This window comes from Lissotriton helveticus, chromosome 11, assembly GCF_964261635.1.
Source record: "Lissotriton helveticus chromosome 11, aLisHel1.1, whole genome shotgun sequence".
Classification (NCBI taxonomy): domain Eukaryota; kingdom Metazoa; phylum Chordata; class Amphibia; order Caudata; family Salamandridae; genus Lissotriton; species Lissotriton helveticus.
The window spans coordinates 1080897182-1080922765 of NC_136072.1; the positions used below are offsets into that span (position 1 = coordinate 1080897182).

General features: G+C 46.2%; 1 protein-coding gene across 2 annotated transcripts in view; it reads right to left on the reverse strand.

The window, feature by feature from the left end:
• The window catches only part of GCN1 (GCN1 activator of EIF2AK4), a 728660-nt gene that overhangs the window by 698984 nt on the left and 4092 nt on the right, over window positions 1–25584 (reverse strand). For both annotated transcript variants that reach the window (XM_078667658.1, XM_078667659.1), the window contains exon 2: window positions 15897–15999. In XM_078667658.1, the coding sequence (XP_078523784.1) occupies window positions 15897–15999 (103 nt within the window). The remainder of the gene's footprint in view (window positions 1–15896; window positions 16000–25584) is intronic.

Here is a 25584-nt window from a genome sequence, read left to right on the forward strand (position 1 = left end):
TCCTTGTGGTGTAGTTTAGGGGGCGACAGGCACACTGCTAGTGGGGTTAGGTCGTAGCCATCCGCAGGGGTGCAGGGTGGGGGGTTGTGGGGGGGGTTTTTATTTTTCCTTTCTTTTGTTCTATGACCTATCTTTTCCCTTTTCCCCTTTCCACAAGAGATGTGGCGTATTCTCCTGAGCCTGTTATGCATATTCGGGTGTCGAGTGTCTAATTTTATATCCTGTATCCTTGGTGGGCAGATTCTGATACGGTTTGCTTATGGTTATTTGTCTTGTATTGTTTTGACCCAGCTCCGGCTGGTATTGATACTTTCCAGAGGCCTACAATTAGATTGTATTTCTTCATTTCATCTGCCCGTTCGCCACTGTAATATGTTATACCAATGATACCCGAAATGTACATTTCTACTCTTGTGTTATAATTAATAAAAATATATATAAAAAAAAAAAAAGATACTAGATACGATAGTGGCCTTTTTACTCGGCACCTGTGCTTCTCCGTGAGCCGCCACTAGGCGCGAGGCAGCGCTGGTGGGCGCGAGAAGCGACCGGGTCGGTGGGAGCGAGCAGGCTCCTCGGAGCAGGCTTCTGTATGTGCCGCACTCGTTGAGAGTGTGAGCGACGCCACATCTGGGTTCAGTGGGTCTAACTGAAGCTTGAGAAAACTTTTACAAAAGCCGAAACGACTAGCATTGCCTGGGCTCTTCATAAATCCCCCTTTGATAAGGAAATCAAGCACAGAACCTTAAACAATCCTTAACAATGGACGCCAAAATTCACATTATGGGATTACATAATCAAGCTAAATAGGCACAGAACGAATGCCTGTGGGAGAGGCCAGCTAACGCTTAGCCGATTAAAACTTCAAAAGTTGAAATAGAATTAAACAGATTTCTGAACGTATAAAGCGCTAAACGGATTGCCCATGCCTTGTACCGCCTAACACACAAGTATAAGGGAACACAAGTTAAAGCTGCACGGATAAGAAATATCTGCTAATGTGTCAAAAGGCACCTTTGAATTCGGGAGGGCCCGTATTACATACATTGTGGGTCAGCGTTTTTAATCGGCCGATGTTGGGTTCCATGGGGAATCTTGTTATGACAGAACAGCACATTAAGAGTTTTGATTCCTCTCAGGCATGCTGTGACGGAGGTGTGAGAGGTCTGGCAGGGAACAGATGGCCTGGCCATGAAGGAGGGGGCAGGGCAGCGCTGGGGAAGCCTGTGGGAGGATGATTGATGCCTTTGATGTGGGGAGGGAGGAGAGCCTTTTGCGAGCCTTGTGCAGGAGAAATGAACAGATGTCCGTGAGGTGTGGAAGGAGTGCCTGATGCGCGTGCTTGTTTGTTCACATGATTCACGTGAACTGAAAGAAAACCGCGGCTGAAAGCCCTTTGGTTTGACGAGGATTTTGCTGACTTGAATTCTCGCTCCGCTAGATGCGCTTGCGCGCATCGATAGGTCGCGAGACCTAAAAAACTATAACAAGCTAGGGAGGCCTGCAGGAAAACTTGATTTCCTTATGAAACTGTGTAGGCCGATACGAGCCCCATCAATATCAATTTCTAAGCACAAAATTGCACCGGTCTAGGTTGGTATAAGCACCATAAAATGTTCCAGTTTTAAGTACAAAACAAGGAGTTTTACAAACAGTAAAATAACACAATAAATCATGAAGAAGAGTGATGGGACACATAAAAACAGTAGTTTGTCTGGATCTCCACTTTACAAGTGAGACTGGCTGCATTTCCGACAGATCACTACCATTTGTGAAGGCTATATTATAAGCAAAGTCTGAATATTCATGTGCCCACCTTGCTGCAACTTATAAGATTAATGAGTGATTTCAACTAACAGTATAATATTTCTTTCAACAATAATGAGGAAACAAACAGGTTGAAAGAACTCCATATTTTGGTCACCTTGCGTTCGTATTTAGAAAGTGTATCTCCTGTTGCAACCTCTTGGTCTGAGGCAGTCCTACAAGAGTTTAATATTTCATGGTGGGTGTTCCATCTTGGAGTTTGAAGCTGGCTTCTCAAAGACCAAGAAGACTGCAGCATGTTGAGCAGCTCATATTGTCAACAGACCTTTTCTAAATGCATTCCTTCTTGTTTTGCAGGTGGCAGCAGGCAGTTTATCTTTGGATCCAATCATGAGGTGCTATTTGCAGACATTCTTTCTGCTATCAAGCAATAATCCTGCATTGTTTTATCGCTATCTACTGTTAGACAAAGACCAGTGTGGGGCAGTGGCCATCCAAATCCTCCTTTGGACTGCATGTCAAGTGTTAAACATGGCCTGTATTAGAAAGCCAACCAACCTACCTCGCACCTTACAAAGGTTAAGAAGCCGAAAACCATTCTACTAACGAACCTGCCTTCAGGAGCAAAATTGAACACCAAAATAAAAAATAGTTTTTAAAACACACGTCAGGTGCTAAAGATTGATCCAGTGTTCATAAAGTGCATTTTTTAAGTTGCTTGTTTTCCACCGGTCACTAAAAATTGTGAGACCATAGCAACAAGTTAGCTTTTGAAAAATGACCAACTGTTACTGCAGTTTCTTAAAAACATCACCTTTTGTAACATTTTCTTTCTCCATTGTATTTATCGCGGTCTCATCTTGTGATTTTATCAACTTTGTTGTAGTTGTATTTTATATTGATGTATGATTGATGGAGCGGTTAAGAAATGTCAATGGTCTACGTTCTACATGAGGGAGAGCACACAAGACGAGCAACAAAAGGCAAACACTCCCACAGAGTGTTGAAAGAAAAAGAAAAAGCGGTTCCCTGAATATAAGCGATAGAAATATGCTATAAAGCTATGTTCCTGGGGTGGGACAAACATAAGAGGATGGAAACGATTAAATAAGAAGAAATGAATGAGACTGACAAGAAAGCCAGCCAACGGTTTGGCCCAAAGCAATGGGCTGGTCGAAAGCCCACTGTAAGTATTGGTATTGTTCATAACAGGTCTTCGACAAAAGACAGCTACAGATTGTCTGGCGATAAGTTCTAACAAGCATTAAAAACGCAATAGGTCTCGCCTTTCATTAAGTTAAAGCCATTTGTTTTGCTATACAATACCATTAGCAAAGCAAATGGCTTTAACTTAATCAAAGGCGAAACCAATTGCATTTTCAATGCTCGTCATGTAGAAGCACACAGAAGCTTACCGCATTCAGACATAAGAGGTTACATCTCTTGAGCTGCTGTTGCAATTATTCAGTATCCTACTACAGAGTGCCATTAGTATTGCTAGTGTATGGAGACAATGCCCTAGATGGACCTGTTTCTTGGCATCTGTATTTAAACATCCCACTCTAGTCGTTTGCACTTTTTACACACTTTATCTGTGCAAATGTCTGAAATCTTCAGGGAAAAAGGAAATATGAATTTACTATAATTGGTGCTGGTTATTTGCCCTGTCCAAGATTATTCTGTTGCAGCAGCAAATCATATGTGCCTATGTGTGGACCCAATCCACAAAGCTTTTTCACACCCCCGAGCCCCCCACCAACCAGTCATCGGGCTCTTTTAACACACACACACGCATACATGCATACGCACACGCGCGCACACACAGACACACGCGCGCGCACACATCCCCCTCACACCCCACTCACCAGGTTCTTCTTGCGTGTCCCACGGCAGCCAGCGGGTCATTTTGGTTAACAAGCGGGGGCCGCGGGGCTCTCCACGAGCACGGGAGCCCCGCTAGCTAAGACGGAAATCTTCCGGCGGGCACAGGAACGCCTGCTTCCTGTATTTGTCCGGCCCCGTCCCAACAAAGGTTGCCTGGCTTCCTGTTGAAGCCGGGCTGCGTGCTGAGTTTTGCTTGTTTTTTTTGTTCGAAATTTGTTTTTGTCGTGTCTAGTTTTCATAGGTTCTGTCAGTCAATCCAGGCTTGTTTTTAATTATTTTGTACTTGGGAACTGCCGTCCTTCGCTTTGTGTCTTGTTGAAGTGCGTGACCCTACAACCATGCTTCCTAATGACAGAAATGCGGGGTGTCTGAGTCTCTCCGGACTGCTGACGTTAGTTGGTGATCTAACAGGTGGGTGCGTTTTAGCCGCTGTTTAGAGGGAAGAGGCGGTGCCCTAAGATCTGCGATTGTTTGTGGCTAGTACGTCTGGGAGGTACGAGGCAAGAAAGGCATTTTAGAGTTTCTTTTAATCCACCCCAATTTTTCAATAAAGTTTAAACCACTTCTGAAAAACATTTTGATTAACCCATCATTATATTTTCGTCCAAATAATAATTCACAAAAAATATTGGGACCATTGTTCCATGAACCATTCTTGTCTAGTCTTTCAAGTCCACATGTCTAGCGGTCTTTATTCCATTATAAAGCCAGGGCGCCAACCTGAACCGGAAAAACCACTAACGTTTGGAGCAGGGAGAAATGGCAGCTACGCACGCCAAACGGGGTATGCAGTGAAGAAAATGCACAGTATGTACCGCCCTCTGCATTATAGGTGGGTTTTAGTTTACAATTGAAGTGGACGAAGGAGATTATTTTTGGATTCGCCAAAAGAACGTGTAGTATCAGATGTGCCTCCCGGCACCGTGCAGATCTCTCAAATTTCCGAAGTCCATACTTGACAGCTCATGAGAACCAGAATGTACTTTGCATCCTGGGCTTGGTAGGTATTATTTTATAATATGGTCAGCAGGACCACAAATCCCGCAACCCAAAGAAAAACATGGACAGGATGAATTAGGCATGAAATGTGAAACTAAGCAAGTCTGGACACGAGGCTTAATGAAATTGGCCGCACTTTTACTGGGGGATAACACATTGCGAACCCCATATAAGCTGTTAATCGTAGGATTGTCACCTCGCTCCCGGTCACCTTGGTTGAATATTTGAATTCGTCTTTTATGTAACAGGTAATTATCTGGAGGGCTGTAGTCCAGGTATTTCAATTTAAGCAGATCACGCCCTGAACTCCCTGTATGTTTTACGTTGCATGTCATCAGCAGAACTGCCAGCACCGCTGTGTCCTAGCTAGGCCTTATGCAAGGTACATGACCCTTTCATACTTCACACTGCCGGAGGTATAACGCAGACTCCTGTATCCCTTCATTTGCATGGGGGTGGGCCCAGTATTTCAGGGGGTCCAAATTCCACCCCAAAGCCGATGAGTATCTGGGATATATGGGAGACTGTGGGCCTCTTCCTCACATTTTGCGGTGGGAGGGGTCTTGGGGCACCACAAGTGCTTAATTTGAGCAGAGGTTTCTGATGCTTGTAACCGATACTTAATTGTAAACACAAGTATTTAGGACAATCTGCCACATGGTGACGCTGTCCTAATTAGAAATTAACATAAGTTGTTTATTAGCTCAATATATATTTAAAAATGATTAATGTCTGTCGCCCAAGCCATTCTTATAGCGTTGGGGGCCTGTAATCGTCTGAACTGTCACAGTTGTAGAGATGTGAAGGTGAGAAAGTTTTATCAGTGCGTTAATTGGCTGTGCTGGTAGGGGGAAATGGGTAGTGCAAGCTCCGATGGCCTCCTAACGGTGTTCCTGGCACTTTTTTTTATTTTAAATTTACAAATTAAGTACTGCCACCGTTTTGCATTGCGCACAAACAGCAACACTAAACTGTGTTTTTCCTCAGCCCCTGCAGTTACATGGATGACCAATATTAAAAAAGATGAGTGACAGTACTCCCTATAAAATAGTGCTGTTTAGCACTCGTGGCAACTAAATGTATTCCTAAAGCTGCTTGGTTCTGAATATGTTGGGTGAACCAATTGCTTAGTAAACAAAATTCAATAAATGGTACACAACAATGTCTTATTCATGAAAATAAATGTCAAAGTGATGTCTAATAGGTGCTTTTAGTCACCAAACGAAAAATCAAAACACACAGGGACGGATTTACATAAAGTGACTCAGTGCATTCCGCAAGCCATTTGGCTGCACCGCACAGAGTCACTTACAGAGCACAGGAATATATTTACAATGATAAGTCGTATTCCTGTGTTCTCCCCGGCGCTGGTGCACAAACGGCTGCCATGCGATGGCGCAGGCACCCTTGCACCATGGTGCAAGGATGCCTGCGTCGGGGAGATTGTTTTCGTGCAGGAAAGTTCCTCTTTCAATTTGTGCTGTAGAATGCAGCATGCATTGAAAGAGGAAAAACGAGGAAAAATGAAAACATTTCTCCTCGTTGTGCCTCCCTACGCCTCCCCTGGGAGGCATAGCTTTCACACACATTTCCAGATTTATGATTCTTCGTAAATCTGGAAATGTCTGGTTACATGGGTGTTGGGTACGAGGAAGAGGTGTGGCGCCGCGGCTAGGGCGACTGACTCCGGAATCTGGGTATCACGGTTCGATCCCCGGCACGGGCGGCAGATTAGCCCAGCACCATGTGACTCTGGGCAATAGCTTGCTTAATCTTCCCAACGGCCCCCAGCGCCTAGAGACCTTACGGGTGATTGTGCGCTTTACAAATGTGGATTATTATTATTATTATGTTGTGTGGGAACACTCAGAGCAACACCCACGGAACGCCTTTTTCACGCAAAGTGCTGCGTGTAAAGGGCCCGTATTTACCAGGACAGAAAAAGCCACGCAAGGTGGCTTTTCCCGTCCTTGTAAATATGGAGCAGGAAAATACGCCACCAGTACGTCACAAAAAGTGACGTACCGGTGGCGCAGGGGCTTGTAAATCAGCCCCACTGTAAACGCACATTCAGTAGTTCATACAGGGTATTTATAATCACTATTTTAGTATGTGGTTGTCACTTATACAAGTTATAAAACAAACAACATAATGTGGCAAGTGAGTCAAGTGACATAAGGTGCTTACAGGTAGATGTACAAAACATACAAATTACAACCACTTTTAAATAATATCAATCAACGCGAGTGTGTCCTATAATTAAATCTCATGCTCTATGAACACCCTTAAATGCTCCTTTTTAGGTCTCGGCCTAGAGACGCGCGAAGCGCGTTCTCGGCAGAGAACTATTGTAATTGTTTCAGCCGGCAAAGGAGACAAGAGCTGGGCACGCGCCCAGCATTTTCAATGGGAGAGGAGCGACAAGAGCTGGCCACGCGCGGATTCAGTCGCGCGCACGCAAATGGCGCCAGCGTCTCCACCGCGCGCCGATGACTGCTCTCTTCCTGGCCGGCTTCACGGAAGGCAGCATGCTTGTTTTTTCCTCCCACCCTTTCACTACCAGGTCCCCCCCCTCGCCGTACTTGACTGGCTGTTTGTTTATTTATTTGGACACCGGGAGACCGAAGCAGAGGCCGTCACCCCTTGCCGGGGCTGCCGACAGAAGCAGCCGTCCTTTCCTCCGAGGAGCGAGCGGCCGCTGGCCCCCGGATCCTCCCCGTCCCCTTCATTGTACCCAGGGAGTGCTTCTCCTGCCCCCTTCCGCCTCCCCCACCCCCGGGGCTGGCGTGCAGTGATGGCAGCGATGCGGGCCCTTTTGTTCAGGGTTTGACAGGCTGGCCGGACACGGAGTATAAAAACAGTTTTCTTTTTGTTCTTTGCTGTTGATACCAGCTTTTTTATTATAGTGTTAATTGTACGTTTATTTGTGCTCCAAGCGCGGCATAGCAATCACACGCGATGTTGATCATCCCGCAGAGACTTGAACCCGGTTAATACATAATAAATGCAGTTGTTTTGCACTTATTTTCTCAGTTTTGTTATAAAGTGCGGCACACTGTGCTTGACTTGAACCCGGTTAGTACACAATAAATGCCCGCGTTTTGTACTTATTTTCTCAGTTTTGTTATAAAGCGTGGCACACCATAATTGATCTTTATTTATTTGTTCTTCCTTGCATTCACACAAAGTGCTGAGCATCCTGCAGAGATTCGAACCCGGTGCTCCAGTTTAAAAGTCGGCCACGTAGCCGTTACGCCACCTCCAAATTGATGGGTCTAAACTAGCAGCCATCTTAATGTTCTGCCACTCCGTGCTGTGACGTTGATGCGTCCATGGAGACACCGGTGTACATCCACATGCAGCGCGAGACCCAGGAAGCAAAAGTGTAGACACTGAAGAGTTCCAACGCTGCTGCTTCAAGTATCCGGCCTCTGAATGGCAAAGTCCTGGAGTCCATTCTGGTAACTGCTGAACTACAGCGTGTAATCACACAAGTAGTGGCATGATTAGTTTGGAAGAGGCACATGCTTGGCTGATGCAAACACTTACGCTGCAGGCAAGACTAGTGTGTGTCTTAGTTCTTAGACGTTTCCGGAGTCTAGGAGAGGGCAGTTGATATATAGGAAGCAGGGTGGCTGCATCCTCTGGCTCCGTCAGAGTCCATTCATTCTCCAGGGCGCAGCTTGCTTGCCTGCCCTATGCCACAGTAAGCAACAGATGAGCCTTCAACACTGTGACCCGAATGGAAGCTGTCCTGGCAGGCTTTCTCGGGGTGTACCACGGCAGGGTGTCGAGCCGTCTGCATTTAATCTCTGGGGACCCTGCATCTATGGGGCCCCAGCCTGGGCGCTGAACTGAGCTGCTCGACCATGCTCTTCAAGGTGCTCACACCCTGCAGCAGCAGCTCGCAAAATTCTGACGTGGCCAAACGAGAGAAACTGAATACATTGTTTCTGCTCTTCTTGTCATCATGCTTTTAAGAATAAACTCAGACACCTACTTTCTATCCATGCAGTGCCCTGTCTCTCCAACGCTAAGCCCTGAATATACATCGTTTCTGTCACCCTGTTCCCTCATGCTAGCGTGCGGTGCTTGCTAGGGTAAGATTAAGCAGTGTTCCTTTACCTTTTACTGTGTAATTCCTATGTTGATGCCATGCGAGCCCTGCTTTATCTGTGTGTATGACTTTTATGCATTACTAGTTTTTCTTTTTCAATAACAGAGAAAAAAGCCACTGTTTGCCTGTCTTTGTTGCTACTTCCCTCACGTTTCTAGTTTTGTGTTTCGCACTCTGTTGCCCATTTTGTGGGTGTAAGAAGTGTGTGTTTGTTTGTATGTGTTTGTATGTGTCTGGCGGCAGCGCCACATAAATACGATCATAAGGCCGGCACTCTAATGACAGCGACAGATGGAGCGAACATGGGAGACTTCATTTGGAGCACTGAAACAGACTGAGAGAGAGGGACAAGTGAGGACTGAGGTGAGGGAGGAAAGGAGGAGAGAAGAGGGAAGACAGGAGGGAGTGCAATGCCAATAGCTCTCCCTTTAATAATGTCGAGACCATTGCATTGTAAATGCTTGTTCTTGGTATGCGGGTGAGGAAACTAAGGACATGAACTGAACAAAAAATCACAAGTATGATTTTGTTCGTTTCAAGGGCAATAATCCCTGTTATTTTTTGAGGCAATCAATGCCACAGTTCATCGCTGATCAACGTTGGCATTGATTGCCTCACTGATGTAAAGATTCCAACCGGACGGTGGAATCGCTTTTGAAAAAATACCAGGGATTATTGCCCTCACCCTTGAAACAAACAGACTCCTACTAACAGACTCCTACTTGTGATTCCTAACGGAGGTTGGAATCCTTAAAACCAAGGACTAATGGCTCTATCGCCTAATGCATTTATATAATCTCAACTCACCTGTGATTGTTTTAAAGTGATTATGGCTGGATGACTCTTTAATCAAGCCATAATTTACCCTTTGAGAAGTCTGACACCTTATTCACATTTGACTGTCCACACTACTGTTATCAGTCTTGAGGAAGACCCGCTGTAATGCTGGTTGAATTGCGCATACCCTTTGGTCGAAACTTTGACGCTTTTGTTCAGTTCATGTTCTCAGTCTCCTCACCCTCATACCAAGACAAGCATTTACAATGCAATGGTATCGGCATTATTAAAGGTAGAGCTATTGGCATTGCTCATGATTTTTTTTTTATCATAAATAAATGGCATTGTTATTTACAATGCCAATAGCTTAATCGTTAAATAAATGGCATTGTCAATTTACAATGCCAATAGCGTAATCGCTCGCAAATGCATGACCTATTGCATTTACACCCACACAGAGCCATACACACAAAGCCACCCACACACACACATACAGAGCCACCTACACAGAGCCACCCACACAGTCATTCACATAGAGCCACCTACACAGAGCCACCCTCACACACACAGAGCCACCTACAAAAAAGCTATCCACACAGAGCCACACACACACAGAGCCACACACAGAGCCACACACACAGAGAGCCACACACACAGAGCCACACACACAGAGCCACACACACAGAGCCACACACACAGAGCCACACACACAGAGCCACACACACAGAGCCACACACACACACAGAGCCAAACACACACAGAGCCAAACACACACAGAGCCAAACACACACAGAGCCAAACACACACAGAGCCACACACAGAGCCACAAACACAGAGACACACACAGACACAGAGCCACACACACACAGAGCCACCATTCCCCAGTACTTGGTGGCTCCCCATCCCCGACGGTAATCCCTCTGACTTTTTGCCAATAGGCCCAAATCTTAGTGTGTTCATTGTGGCAGCTTTTGGACTTATAGATCAGTAGATGGATAACTATGCAATGACCAATCCCTTCCTTAGGCCACTTCAGGAACCAACATCCAGAGTAATGTGTCTACTTCTGGAGAGTGGCTCTTGTGGTATGATGACCATATTTGGATATCACCGGTGACGTTTTGTGCTCAGTTCTGGGGGCCAACTCTGGCATTTTGCATCCAGTTTTGAGCGCTACCCTGAAGTACTGCCTTCAGTTCTATGGGCTACTTCTAGAATATTATCTCAAGATTCTGGGGCCTTTTTGGCGTATCACCACAACTTCTGGAGTCCACATTTTAAGTGCTTTTTAGGTCTCGCCTGTCAATGCACATGCGCATTGAGCTTGCGAGACTATAGGGGCTTAAACAGAGTTTAACTAGACTGGCGATTTGATGCAGTGCATGTCCGCTTTTAGTTCAATGCGCAAGCGCAATGAGTTAAAATGCGCGTTCACAGCATCAAATCTCCAGCCATCGCCATCTGTTCCCTAGCTTGGTGCCGCCAGCACCTCCCCTCTCTCTCCCCGCACACAGCCTTACTCGCATTTCTCCTCCCCCTCCCCAGCCGCCGGCACCTCCCCTCTCTCTCCCTGCACACACGCTCGGACTCAGCCATTTTTTTTTACTTGTTTTTTTAGCGTGCCCAACCCTGCATCCAGGTAAACAGTTGGCTTCCAGAAATAATTGGCAAAACGAAATATGTCGACAAGTGAACTGATTAAAATATCTAAAATGTAAATTACAGTGTTATTTACATTTTGCCCTAGTGTGTCCTGCATTGCCAGTGGATAATCACATTTCCTGTAAGTGTTCATGTGTTTAATCTGTTCACTGTTTACCAAATCACACTGGGCTCGGTTTATGTTGTTTGCATCTTTTGTTGCTATGTGTGATCTTGTTCAAGTGTTCCTATTGTTTTATTAGTTGATGGCTCAGTTTTTGCATCCATTTGCTTTTATTGCGCTTAGGGCTACTGACAGCTGTGCCCATCCTGGGGGCTGTAATCACTCTCTGTTCATGTTAATCAGTGCAGCTGCATATATAGTCCTGCAGATGCAGTTAGCAACCTTCCGCTCACATTCAGACAAGCATTTGCAATGCAATAGGTCTGGTATTACTTAAAGTTTGAGCTATTGGCGTTGCTGATAATAATGCAACGCCAATAGCTATAGGTGTCACGTTTGCGAAAGTTAAAACTATTGCCATTGTAAATGACAAAGCTATTTAGCTATTTTCAAAACCAACACATTAATAAAAGATTTGTCATTTACAATACCAATAGATCAAACTTTCCTAATGCGAGACCTATTGCATTGCAAATGCTTGTTTTAACAAGGTAACTAATATTTTAATCTGTCAACAACTGTACATTTCATATAAAATCATTAACACAACTCTCTCCTCTGCCCCAACAAAAACACAGTAATCTAGAATGTTCACCCAATACAAATAAGCAGATTGCTAAACAGCTCAATTTAGCAATAGAAAAAAGGTCCAAAAAATGACAAGCTCAGCAGGTCTAAACATACTATAAGCAGCAGAGGGTTAATCCATCTGGCTCATAAGAACCAAAGTACAAACTGCATACACTATGTCGTGATACGACAATTAATGAAAGTAAACAAATATACATGTAGCCAATGATACGCCAAAATGACCATGTAAAACATAGCTTATAGTCAGAGCTAGAAAATAAAAGCGTTGTACCAAGCAAAATAAACAACCGTAATTGTTTTATAAAGACAATCCCCAGCCACATGCAATATGACACCCGTCGTCAGGGGTAGTAAGCGTTATATAAATGCAATTCAATACAATACAACACATATGTGCACATGTGAACTCATGCTGGGCAAGTACAGGAAGACGCATATGGGGAAAAGTGCACCTCGTGGTGGAATGACGGAACAACCATGAAGGTTTAAATGCAACGAGCCTCTTTAGAGAATAGAGATCACTCATAGAAACGCGGCCACCCACCAAACGCTCTTAAAGGGCATAAACGCGAGGAAACGTGTTAAGAAAAGTGCACTCAGAAACAACGGATGAAATAGCATAAAAATCATTGTAGTGCAGCATGACGCTTTAAACATAACAGATGCTAAAAGAAACACGGCCAAACACTAAACGTTCAGCTATCGGCAACAATAATAATTTGGCCCTTCATGGGTTTCCGGTTGTCTGAATGGGCCTTAGTAATGCCCCCTATATAATCCCTGCTGTAATTCGGCAAAAGCTCTATACAAAGTTCCTCTTCGATGTTGCGAGGGTCAGAGCAAAAGTTGAGCCATTAACGTGGCAATTTTGTAATGGTAATTAACAAGAGAAGTAAACGCATATAAACCTAAATTGTTGTTTATTGAAGACTAGATCCTCCTAAGTGCTTACAATATTGTTAGCACAGCTCCCCAAAGCATGTGCCTTTTAGTTACATAAAAGCACCCCCACCACAGATCTACTCTTGTAATGCACTATTCTATAGCACTTAACATTGGCATAAGTGTGGAATGAGCCCCTATGCTCACTCACCCCCATCTCTATTGCGCACAGTACTTTTGTAATGCACTTCTACCACTGGTGTGAGCTACTCAGTGATCGAAGTACATTAGAAAAAGTATGGGAACTCTGATGCTGTGTGCAAGGGAGGGGCAAGTGAGGGTTTGGGTATGGTTAAAAAACTAAATATTCTGTTTGTTTTTTTACTTTTACCTCCCGTAACTGCATATAAAACAACACATAGCTTAAATGAAAATTAATATGTCAATCAGTGGGAAATACAATTTTGTACATTATGAAACCTCTATTAGTTAATCCACTGCACCAAATCCTGGTTGATGCAGTTTAGAATCGTGACTTGTGTATGTTTAGTGGTACAAAGTCCCAGTCTCTGGCCGAAAGGACTGTGAATATGCAAGTCATTATTTTAAACTTACAGTGCACACAGTATAAGACAGGCTCCTACAGAATGCGCAAAAAGGTTTAAGATAAAAAGTGTGTCCAAAAGATAGTTTTTTTGCAAGCGGTACACATTTCACAGCTTAGCTTGTAGCTCCCTTACAATACCCCTAAAGAAAATGAATGTGTGTCATCAAGAAGCAATTATTTTGCTGGTAACTTTTTTTAAAGTACACACTTTACAGCGTAGCTGTTAGTTCCCTTACAGTATCTCTCAAAATAAATAAATGCCTGGGAAGCTTCAAGTGATTCCATCAGATAAAGCCAGTGCCACTTCCAGTGGCTCTTTACATTTGCAGGTTGAGCATGTTTTGCACATTTACACTTCTTTCAGGCAAACAGGTGCACTGCCAAGAAGGCTTCATTCTGTTTCACAGCTCAGGAGGCTCCCTGAATGACACTTCAGCTGAAGCTTACCAACTCCCGGAATTAACCATCTCTGGACGGTTGACTTTTGACAACAAGTAGGAGAACTGTTTTCGTGAAATTAAAACAGTAAGGGCCTGCCTTGCCCCTCAAATCCCCCCACCTCGACCACTGCTGAGCTACTAAAATGTAAAAGCGCTGAACGTCCGAGTCGCCAGTGAGTTTGTGATATCTGTGAGTCCGTTTTAGAAACGTCCGACACTCATTTACAATTAAAGAAACTGCACAATATGATTGACAATTTTTTACATCCTGAAACTAGTTAAAATAATGTGGCTTTTGGTTGTAAGAACTAAGACAAACTCTATAGTTGTTAGAATAGCTACGCTTCACAATAGGGTAAATGTATTCACAGACATTCTCTATGGCTTGTGCACTTTAGAACAATTACTTAAGATGAAATCAACACCAATGAGTTAACCCTAACTCGTAAATTTGGTTTCCGGAGTTTATCGAATGTGTTCATGCAGTATAAAAAAACATTTCCAAAACAGACCTCCAGTTGTGGCAATTCCGGGCTCTGGTCTACACTCCCAGTGAGGAACATCAGATACCGAACCATAACCCTGGCAAACTCTGCTCTACCCGACACTGCTCAGCGAGAGAACAGCTGCTGCTCTATCCGAGCAGAGCTACAAAGCGTTGCCGCATCCGAAAAACCCGCTGCAACCTGACGCTCTTTCGCCCTGCTGAGAGCAGCAACAGCGAAGGCGGACAACGCAGCCAGGGCCACTTTTGTTTGGAAACAAGTCTGTATTGCAAGGAGCTTTGATCTTGTAATATCTTATTTTACATCAAAAAATGACCATAAAATGTCAGCTGGGCTTATAAATATAAATCACTAACCGCATGTAATAAAAATATGTTGTGTAGTAAAAAAAGTACAGCCACATCTGCATAAAACATGTATTTATGAAAATGAATTGCATCTTAATAAACGTTTATCCTAGAGAAAAATCGGTAAAGCATGAAACTATAGGAATACATTTTCAAAACAAGCACTGTCCACTTTCACTTCCGTGCGTCGCAAAACGAGTTCTTGTCTTTATGGGGCCATGTGTTTGAAACACATGGCCCCGTAAAGATAAGAAACCTTTTACGACGGGAGGAAGGCAGACGAGCTTGTCCAAGTGGGCCGTCTGTAAGAGAGAAAAGTCTACGTCAGACAAACCTCTTTTCCGATTGCTGGCCACCGTTTAGCATAAACGGTGACGTCAGCCAGTGGAAAAGAGGGGCGGGTATTAAAGCCCGTTACTGAAAGCCCTCTAAATCATTAAATCTCGCCAGCGAGACTGCGCATGTGTGCAGCCCACGCCAGCCGAGACATAAAAAGGGCATGGAATGTTAGCTTTACATACTGAAGCAATACAAATACTGGTGTCAGAAAGTGTTAAAAGTGTAAATATGGAGGCAAAAACTGATTCTAGCACAATGTACAAGTAACACTTCACTTGCCTGTACATTACGGAAGATTCCCCATTCTAACAAATTTAGAGGGACCAGCAATTATTAAGCAGATCCACTAATCAATCTATCACACATTGAACCTACTTACCAGTTAACCTTCCATTCTGAAACAGAGCTGATGATTTTTACATTATAGATATGTAGCTTAATCCATGCAGTGGTAATGTACTAAGAGGAACACGTAAAAGAGGTGGTTTATTTACAATGAATTGCTTCGGAATGGATTTCATTTACAATATTCTTGCATTCAGCGGGGACTATGATCAATATTGGATGGTAGAAAGCTACGGCTTAGTCTGATTGTCAGCTACTCTTATTCTAGTTCTAGAAAAATTCCTTTAGGGGTTTGCCTTTGCCGAGGCTGTTATAATGGAAATTCATATGCTGAAATTAAAGCACCATAAACAAGATTGTAGAACATCATGTTATCTTGTCAAGTACAAATTGCCTGTATAATTGAAGTATTTGGATTTCTTTGAAATATTTGCAGAAACTGAACTGGAAAAGAGTAGGTGATGAATTACCTTTGGAAGTGACACATTTTCCAAGTTCATTAAGGATTTCTCTACGTTCTTTTACGCTGGATGATGTAACTTTCACAGCAAACTTCTTCAGAGTTTCATGAACCTTAAAGACAAAACTTTGATTAGTAAAAATTGTACACTTACTCACCATTCTGTACAGGTGCGCTTTGCTCCGGCTCATCAATTAACCACCCCTCAACAGTTACAAAATTCCCCCAGGGCTCACTTTTCTCGGAATACTTATGATTTGTTACCCAGAGTAAAAGAGGTCATAGCTGATTCCGCAAATACACTTTTTCTTCCAGGAGGACTAATGTCTCCTGCCAATCTAACACGAGCACACCACTCGTAATAACCAAAAAGACCCCTTTTCACAACAATACATAACATTCTGCCATCTTTTCAGAAACATACTAAAATTATTTCATATATTGTAGTTCACCCATTCACATTATAAGCACATATTTGCGTTAGGTACCCAACTTGTCACCTCTTCTCTTTCATATTCCGAATGCAGGCTCTCCTCCTTCATGCTCAAAGCTTATCTTCCATGCTAATATCTTGAACCTTGATTATCCTAATCTCCATGCCCCAAAACATTTATACCATAAACTGTCAAGGGGAGCCAAATGCCTCAGTAAACTTGATCTTGCCAGCGCATATCATCAAGTTGAGCTCCACTCTGAGTCTAAACATCGAATTGCTTTTATCTCTCCGTTAGGGACTTTTCAATACCGTCGGATGCCCTTTGGCTTAGCCTCTGCTGCTTCCGTTTTCCAGAGAGTCATGAACAACATTCTTAATGATTTGGACTCCGTTCTTGTTTTTCAAGGCGATGTTCTTGTTTTTGGTCTCGACTCTCATTCTCATGATACTACACTTGAGAAGGTGTTATCATTATTCAAGGAATATGGTGTTGTCTTGAAATCTGAGGACTGTGAATTTAACTGTGACAAAGTGGAATATTTAGGACACGTTGTGTCTCAACAAGGTATCAGTCCCAGACCAGGTTTATTAGAAGTCATAACCTGCCCCTCCACCTTCTGACAAAACTGGTGTTAAGTCACTGTTAGAGTTGTGTGAGTACTATTCGAAATTCATTCCTGATTTTGTCACGATTGTTCGTCCCATAAGTACTCTGTTAAAAAAGGGTGTACATTTCGAATGGAGTGAAGAGTGTGTCTTGGCGTTGGAACGTGTGAGATCACTATTGTTAAATTGTAAAGCCCTTACACCTTTCGACCCTAATCATGACTGTTGCGTCACTGTTGAGCCAGTCAGGTCGGTATAGGAGATACGTTAACTCAAATTGTTGATGGTGTTGAGGAAACTATTGGATTTGCTTCAAGAGTCTTGAGAGCATCTGAAGAACAATATTCGGTCATCCAAAAAGTGTTACTAGCTTGTTGTTGGGCCGTAGAAAAATTCTGCGCATATGTGTGGGGAAAAAGGTTTGTTCTTCTTACTGACCATAAACCTCTAGTGAATATTCTGGGGTATAACATGAGCAAGTGTTTTGCTCGCCCAGAATTCTCAGAATGGTCGCCAGACTTTTGCAATATCAGTTTGATGTCAAACATTGCGGTTGGGAAGAATTTCAGGACAGATTTTCTGTCCAGGTTCCCTGTTAGCACCAATGAACAAGACATCCAGCCTCCAGCCGCTGCGTCCCCTGCGGCCCCGCCCCCACTGGTCCACTCCCCCCACCCAGCTGCTCCTCCCTTCCACCTCCCCTTCTTATGGCGGCCACTGCACGGCAGTGAGAGCGACACTTGACCCTGTTCCTGGCAGGTCGCTCCCCACGCCGCGCAGCTCCACCTGACTGCACCCGTGCTCCTGTGACCAGCTGCTGCTTCCAAGGGTGTTCACGGCCCGTCACCACCCGCAGCCTACCGCCTGCGCCTCATCCCTGGTGGCCAGTGGAAGGCCTTAGGTTTGCTTTGTGCCCGCTCGCATTTTGCTTAGGACTTGTTTTTGTGATTGCTTTGTGACTATTTGCTTTGTGCTACTCGTTCTCTGCATTTGCCTGTGCTGGTTTCCTTCCTCTGTGCCCGTTCCCTCTCCGATCCCGCCTCCCGCCGCTGCGTCTCCGGCGGTCCTGCCCCCACTGGTCCACTCCCCCCACCCAGCTGCTCCTCCCTCCCACCTCCCCTTCTTATGGCAGCCGCACGCACTGGGTGTGCCGCTGGCTGTCTGCGCCCGTCCGTGCCGGTACCGCACCCAGCGCCAGAACCCCTGGACCCCGGAGACACCTCTGCACTAAGATGCCAGCACCCTCCACGCACTCAACCCCAGACGAGAACACACCTGCTACCGGGCCACGCCAAAGCACACCCATGGGCCCTTCACTTGCCGGAACTGCAGCTTCACCAGCATCCAGCCCGCCAAACCATCGAGCAAAGATCCCAACCACCTCCAATGCATCCTCCTCAACACAGGCTCCGCTTGCAAACACGCCATCGAACTCTGGGTCCTCCTCGACTCAACTGCCCCTGACGTCACCTTCCTGACGGAGACCTGGCTGAACACCACCTCAGCACCAGACATCGCCATAGTCATACCACAAGGCTACAAGATCTCCCGCAGAGACTGCATCAACGGAGTGGGAGGAAGAATCGCCATCGTCCCCAAGAACAGCATCAGAGTCTCGACCAACACCGACGACACCCTCAACACCGCCGAGCACCTGCACTTCCAGATCCACACCCACCCCAACACCACCCTCAGAGGAACCCTCGTCTACAGACCACCCGGACTCCGACCACAGTTCATCGACTCCATCGCCAACCTCAGCAGCAACCACGACCTCGCCACCATGGACTACATCGTCCTCGGGGACCTGAACTTCCACCTCGAGAACAACAACCTCGGACTCAGACCGCTTGTGACAAAACCCACCCACGCCGCTGGACACACGCTTGATCCCATCTTCTCCGCAAGTCCCCACGTCTCCTTCAACCACACCACCAAACCCCACTGGATCGGCCACAGTTGCGTCCACTTCACCGTCAGGAAACCCACCACGCACCACCACACCCAACAGATGCCCCGCCCCTGCTGGGACAAGGTCACCAAAGACCAACTGACCACCGCCCTCGCCCTGAGACCACCCTCCGACCCCGACACCGCCGCCCTCAACCTCAAACAGTGGATCAACGACTGCACCGACACCCTCGCCCCACTCAGAACCCCCGCCGCCAATCACTCCAGCAAGAAAGCTACATGGTTAACCAAAGACCTCCAGGCCTCCAAGCGCACCTGTCGGAAACTGGAGAAGAACTGGCTCTGCGAACAAACACCAGACAGCTACACAGCCCACAAGAACGCCACCCGCAGACACCACCAACTCATCAGGACCGCCAAGAGGACCGCTTTCAAGGATCGCCTGGACAACAATGCACACAACAGCAAAGAGCTCTTCAGCATCCTGAGAGAACTCTCTAACCCCAGCTCCAACACAACGACATTCCCCCTTCTCAAGACTGTGCAACTCGCTGGCCACCCTCTTCCACCGTAAGATCGCCGACAGCCACAACAGCTTCAACGCCACGACCCCCACGTCCACCGCTGAGCCCACTACCCCTGCGACCACCATCCGCACCAGCCGCCTGATCGCCTGGCCCAACGTCAGCGACGAAGACACCATCAAGACCATGAACTCCATCCACTCTGGATCCCAGTCTGACCAATGCCCACACCACGTTTTCAACAAAGCCAGCACAGCCATCGCCCCCCATCTCCGGAAAGCGATCAACATCTCCTTCGAGACAGCAACTTTCCCGGAGACCTGTAAGCACGCCAAGATCAACACCTTACTGAAGAAACCCAAGGCAGACACCAAGAACCTCAAGAATTTCCGGCCCATCTCCCTGCTCCTGTTCCCGGCGAAAGTCACAGAGAAAATAGTCAACAGACAACTAACCAGATACCTCGAAGACAACAACATCCTGGACCCATCCGCAGCAACCACAGCACCGAAACCGCCCTCATCGCCGCCACCGACGACATCAGGACCCTGATGGACAAAGGAGAAATAGCTGCCCTCATCCTTCTGGACCTTTCAGTCGCCTTCGACACGGTCTGCCACCGCACCCTAACAGCACGCCTCCACGACGCCGGAATCCAAGAGGAGGCCCTGGCCTGGACCACACCCTTCCTCTCCGGCAGAACCCAGAGCGTCCGCCTCCCACCCTTCCGCTCCAAGACCACCGAGATCATCTGCGGCGTACCACAAGGATCCTCCCTCAGCCCGACACTGTTCAATATCTGCATGGCTCCACTTGCCCACGTCGCCCGACAACACAACCTCAACATCACCTCATACGCCGACGACACCCAGCTGATCATCTCCTTCACCAAAAACCCTCCCACCGCCAAAGCCAACCTCCACAGGGGAATGAAGGCCGTCGCCGAATGGATGAAGGACAGCAGGCTGAAGCTGAATTCTGACAAGACGGGGGTCCTCATCCTCGGCTCCACCCCCTCAGCCTGGGACGACTCCTGGTGGTCTAGCTCGCTGGGAACAGCCTCAGCGCCCACCGACCACGCACGCAACCTGGGGGTCATCCTCGACTCCACCCTCTCCATGACCAAGCAGGTCAACGCCGTCTCCGCATCCTGCTTCAACACCCTCCGTATGCTCCGCAGGATCTTCAAGTGGATCCCCTCCGAAACGAGAAAAACTGTCACCCAGGCCCTCGTCACCTGCAGGCTGGACAACGGAAACGCCCTCTGCGCAGGAACAACAACCAAGCTCCTAAGACGGCTGCAATGCATCCAGAACGCCGCGGCACGACTAGTCCTCAACATTCCCCAACGTAGCCACATCAACCCCCCCCCCCCCCCGAGAGACTTACACTGGTTCCCCGTCAACAAGAGGATAAACTTCAAACTACTCATTCACGCACACAAAGTGGAGAAGTGTGGCTCAATGGTTAGAGCGGCAGACCCTGGTGCAGAGGTCTATCCCGGGACCACGGTTCAATTCCCAGCCTCGGCGGGTCTTGGGCTCTAAATTCCACTGACCTGATAATTCTCGCCTCGGTGCCTATTCCAATCATGGAGTCCCACTCTGCAACTCTGGGCAATTTCTTGCTTAATCTCCACAACGGCCCCCACAACGCTAAGGATGCCTGGCCTCCACCTTGGGGGTGCCCAGGAGTGGACACCTCACAGGGAAAGCCAGGATGGGTTCCACAGCGGTATTCGTACAAGCGCCTTGAGACCCTTGCGGGTGAGTAGTGCGCTATACAAGTATCACATTTTTTTTTTACAAAGCCCTACACAACGCCGGACCAGCATACCTCAACGGACGACTCCGCTTCTACACCCCCACCCGCAGCCTCCGCTCAGCCAGCCTCGCCCTACCCACCGTCCCACGCATCCGGAAAACGACCGCCGCAGGCAGATCCTTCTCCCACCTCGCCGCCAAGACGTGGAACACCCTCCCCACCAACCTATGACAGACCCAAGACACGCTGGCCTTCAGAAGACTACTCAAGACGTAGCTTTTCGATCAGTAGCAGCAGCTTCCTCCCCCCCCCAGCGCCTTGAGACCCTCACAGGTATGTAGTACGCTTTACAAATTCCTTGATTGATTGCTTATAATGATCTGGTTGAGGAAGATTCGGAAGATTGCTTTGTTGCTACTATTGACATCCCTGAACTTAAGGTGTGTTCAGAAGAGGCATGGAGATCTGCTTTTCTAGCTGACTCCATTGTTTCTGATGTTTGCGAGCTTGTTAAGAGGGGTTGGCCTCGTGAAATGGGTCTCTCTCCTGTGGTACAACCTTTTTGAAAGATTGAAAATGAGTTCTCTCTAGAAGACGGTTTATTATTGAGGGGCGAAAAATGAGTCCCTCCTCTCAGAGATAGCATTTTAAAGAAAGCTCATGAAGGACATCTTGATGCAACTTTAACTAAACAACGTCTGGTGGCCGTCCATGGATTCCGATGTAGAGGATATGATTCGTGAATGTTGTGTTTGTAGGACTTCAGACAAGACTCTCAAAGTATCCATTCCTCCTCTATCATCTATTGAGTGTCCGGATGGACCGTGGGTGAAAGTAGGAATTGACATTCAAGGTCCTTATGACATTTTGTACGGACAGAACAAGTACGTTTTTGTTCTTATGGATTATGCTTCTAAATGGCCTGAGATAAAACTTTTCAAGGAAGCAAATACCGAATTTGTTATTGATTTTCTCACCAAATTATTTTTGAGGGAAGGTTTTCCGGAAATAGTGGTGTCCGACAATGGAAAACAATTTGTAAAAAAAAGAATTTCAGCTTTTTCTACAATCTTCAGGTATCAAACACGTTAAGAGCTCACTGTACCATCCCCAGAGTAATGGTTTAGTAGAAAGGATAAATCGTGTTGTTGGGGATTGTGTTAAATGGGCAAGAGCGGGACATCATGATGTTGTGAACGCCCTCAGTGATATGATTTGGTCTTATAGGACGAGACCACATTCTTCAACAAAAGTTGCACCGTTTGTTCTTATGAGAGGGAGAAAGGTCAATACATTGTTTAAACCTGGTTGGATGTCAAAATGTATTAAGTCCGACACTAGTGTTGATAATTTAATGTCTATTGTCAAAGAAAATGTGTCAGACACTCAGTTTAAACAGTAGAGTTGGTTCGACTCCAAGAAAGGTGTTGAATTGTCTTATCATAATGTGGGTGATTTTGTCAAAATCAAGTCTCCTATTTATGCCAAGAAAGGGGAAAGCAAATTTGGAAAACCCATTCAGGTAATTAAGATTTATGAAAATGCTGTTCAAGTCAAAGGCGGACACTGGTGGAATTTGTCTAAGGTTTCTAAAGTTCTCCATTGCTCTGGCTCTTCCAATGTTCACATGTCTGATGGGGTGTTGAATGCTGGTTCTGAATCTCTGAGGAAATGTGTTACTTCAGATAATGTTATTCATCATGGTCCTGTGCCTTCCCATTTTGTGAGAAGGAGCGTTCGACCTCGTACCCTACCTGCTCGTTATCGTTAATTTAGTTGTTTTTGGGGGGGGGGTTTTGTTGTTTTGTTCAGGAACAAAGGAAGGTGTGTAGTAATGTGTATTAGTTTCCAAATATACCTTCATGTTAATGTGTTAATTATCCATGATGTCACCTTTGGGTTTCCAAGATATCTGCGTTCTTCAGTTAGGTCCTTCTGCTGAACCTGGTGGAGCGGTCTTCCTCCTGCTCCACGACCATGTAGTCTAATAAATACTTCTTGTATTTATACCTTGTTCCCGCCTCAATCACTACACTGTGCTAGGTCATAAAACAGAGCCCGGCAGTGACCAGTTTCAAGATCCCTTTTAAAACCTGCTGGTTCTCAACACCGGCGAGACCCGGCCCCCTTAAAGCTCTAGGCCACAGTATGGTTTCAGGCCCTTGGCCCCAACAACATTGCAACATCCAAGTTAGTTTTTAACTCCTCGGGTCTAGCCCACTCTAGACTGGGACACCAAGGGACCCGTACTTTTAGCGTGCTTGTGTCACACTCTCATCGTATCAAGGCAAATACTCCACGGGAGGGGTGTGGCGGCGCTAACTTGACTATATCGAGCAGTACAACATACCATGAGGTGGCATCAGAAAAAGTTCACCGGACCCCCAATCTTCTACCCACATAAACCCCTACAAGAACACTTGTCGCATTGAGACATTATACAGGCTCTAGGAGACACCGGCCAAAACCCATGAGGTCAGGGAAAGTAAGGGGAACGCTACCCTATGGACCCCCAAGAAAAATGTAAGCAGACGAAACATCCTGCAACCCTAATCGAGCCATCTCTAATCATAACTGGAACGGATTTTTTTTATCACTCAGGCAGCTGCGCAGACAGAGCTTCAACATGCGCCTTTCAGACAAAAACATATTTCAAGTTTTACTTCCTGAAGAATGCAGACTCTACCCTTTTTTCCAGTAATGATGAACTCTTGGATCTTCGGACACCACTGCTACCTGAGGCGGCAGTTAATTAAAACAGGGGTGGGCCCTTATCAGACAACCAGCATGCACCTTGCTGAAGCCCAAGCACAACCCCAGAGAGCTGGGCGCGGGACGCAGGCCGTCACCGGCGAATAGGAACCTCCTGGGACCAAGCAGAATGCAACCCCCTCGACCTGAGGAGGAGGTCCTCAGGTTCCTGCTAAACAAACCGTAAACCATGACCCAGGAGAAACTCCATGAGACCACTCTGCTCACCAGCAGACCTCTTGACCTCTTAGCAGCGACAGAATAAGCCATTCTGTCCTGGAGAATCACAAAGGGGTCCAAGGGGTGCTCTTGTACCTTGGAACCCAAGAATGAGAGAAAATTATTGCAGCACACCTGCAAGAGCTGCAGAGGGAAACTTCCCCTGCACCTGGCCGACAAGGTTGCAAAGCTGATCTTGGATGGGAAAAAGGATCACCCTTGGACAACGTCTGTGTGTCTCTCCTGAACATGGTGCAGATGTCAATTGAGGCACTGCAATATCAATCAAATAAAATGGACATCCAACTGTCACTGCTCAACACCCTGGCTGTCTTCGTTACCGGCATCAATGAGAAGCTAGGAAGCTTAAACTCACTCCTTAAGCAAGCACAGCCAAATAACGAGCTTGCGAAAGTAAGCTACCCTTGCATCTTGATTGTAGACAAACTGTCTTCAGTCCCTATCATGCTCAATGACCTACTCACAGATCTCAAACAACACCCCAAGTCCCCTCGGGGATGCCACCTTTGATCGCAACCAACAACTCTGAGGCACAAGGTTTGCAAGAACCTGAAACACCAACAACTTCAGCGGAGAGCAGCGGATGATACAACATCAGTAGATCACTTGTAGGAGCACAGCGACTCCCCTCATCGGAGCAACTCCTTGGACGTTTCTGTGTTAGCCCAATCCTCATACTGGGACATACCGGCGCAAGGCAGAAACTGCTACAGCAATATGAACAAAACAGGCAGACAATTATAGGATGACTTAGAACAACTCAGCTTCAGGGACCTCAATGGCAGGTTCACAGAGTACAACTCGCCAGCAAACTCATTCCACTCCACCACTACCAGTTTGACATTAGATTACCCCTTAGTTACCCTCTCGCAGTTCCACCGGGTCATCGAATTACATCTAGGGGACAGAGCAGACCGCTATCGACTCCCACAAGAGGCGTCCTTTTTCGCTACTCTGCCAGCATTTAGTCGCACAGCAGAGGTACCTGGCTCTGTGTTCACTGTTAACTAAAAGAGAATTAAGCATTCAGAGGACCTGTCAGCATCAGAAAAAGAACTGCTACAAGGATCAATAGTAACATCTAACTGCGCCCTAAAAGCATGGGAGTGTTTCATCAAAGGGCTGGCAACTACATTTGCCATTCCTCTTCAAACAAGGACCCACAACAAATACACTGGGCAGCAGGACAGCATACCCCTGGCCCAATTACCAGAACTGAAATAACTGAAAAAGGCAGTTATCAACACTCTTAAGAACCTTATGCTGCAAACCAGGGGGATACTGGTCAACAAACACTGCTGAGAATACAAAACAACCTTGTGTAAGAAGTTAAAGTGGACCATAAAAAGGTCCCAAGAAGACAAGCTATGTGCAAAACTGTTTTCAGATATAAAGCACAACAACAGTGCATGTTTCTGTGCGGCAGCCATTAAGCTATTGCGCCCAGCCCATGGAGGTGTCACTTC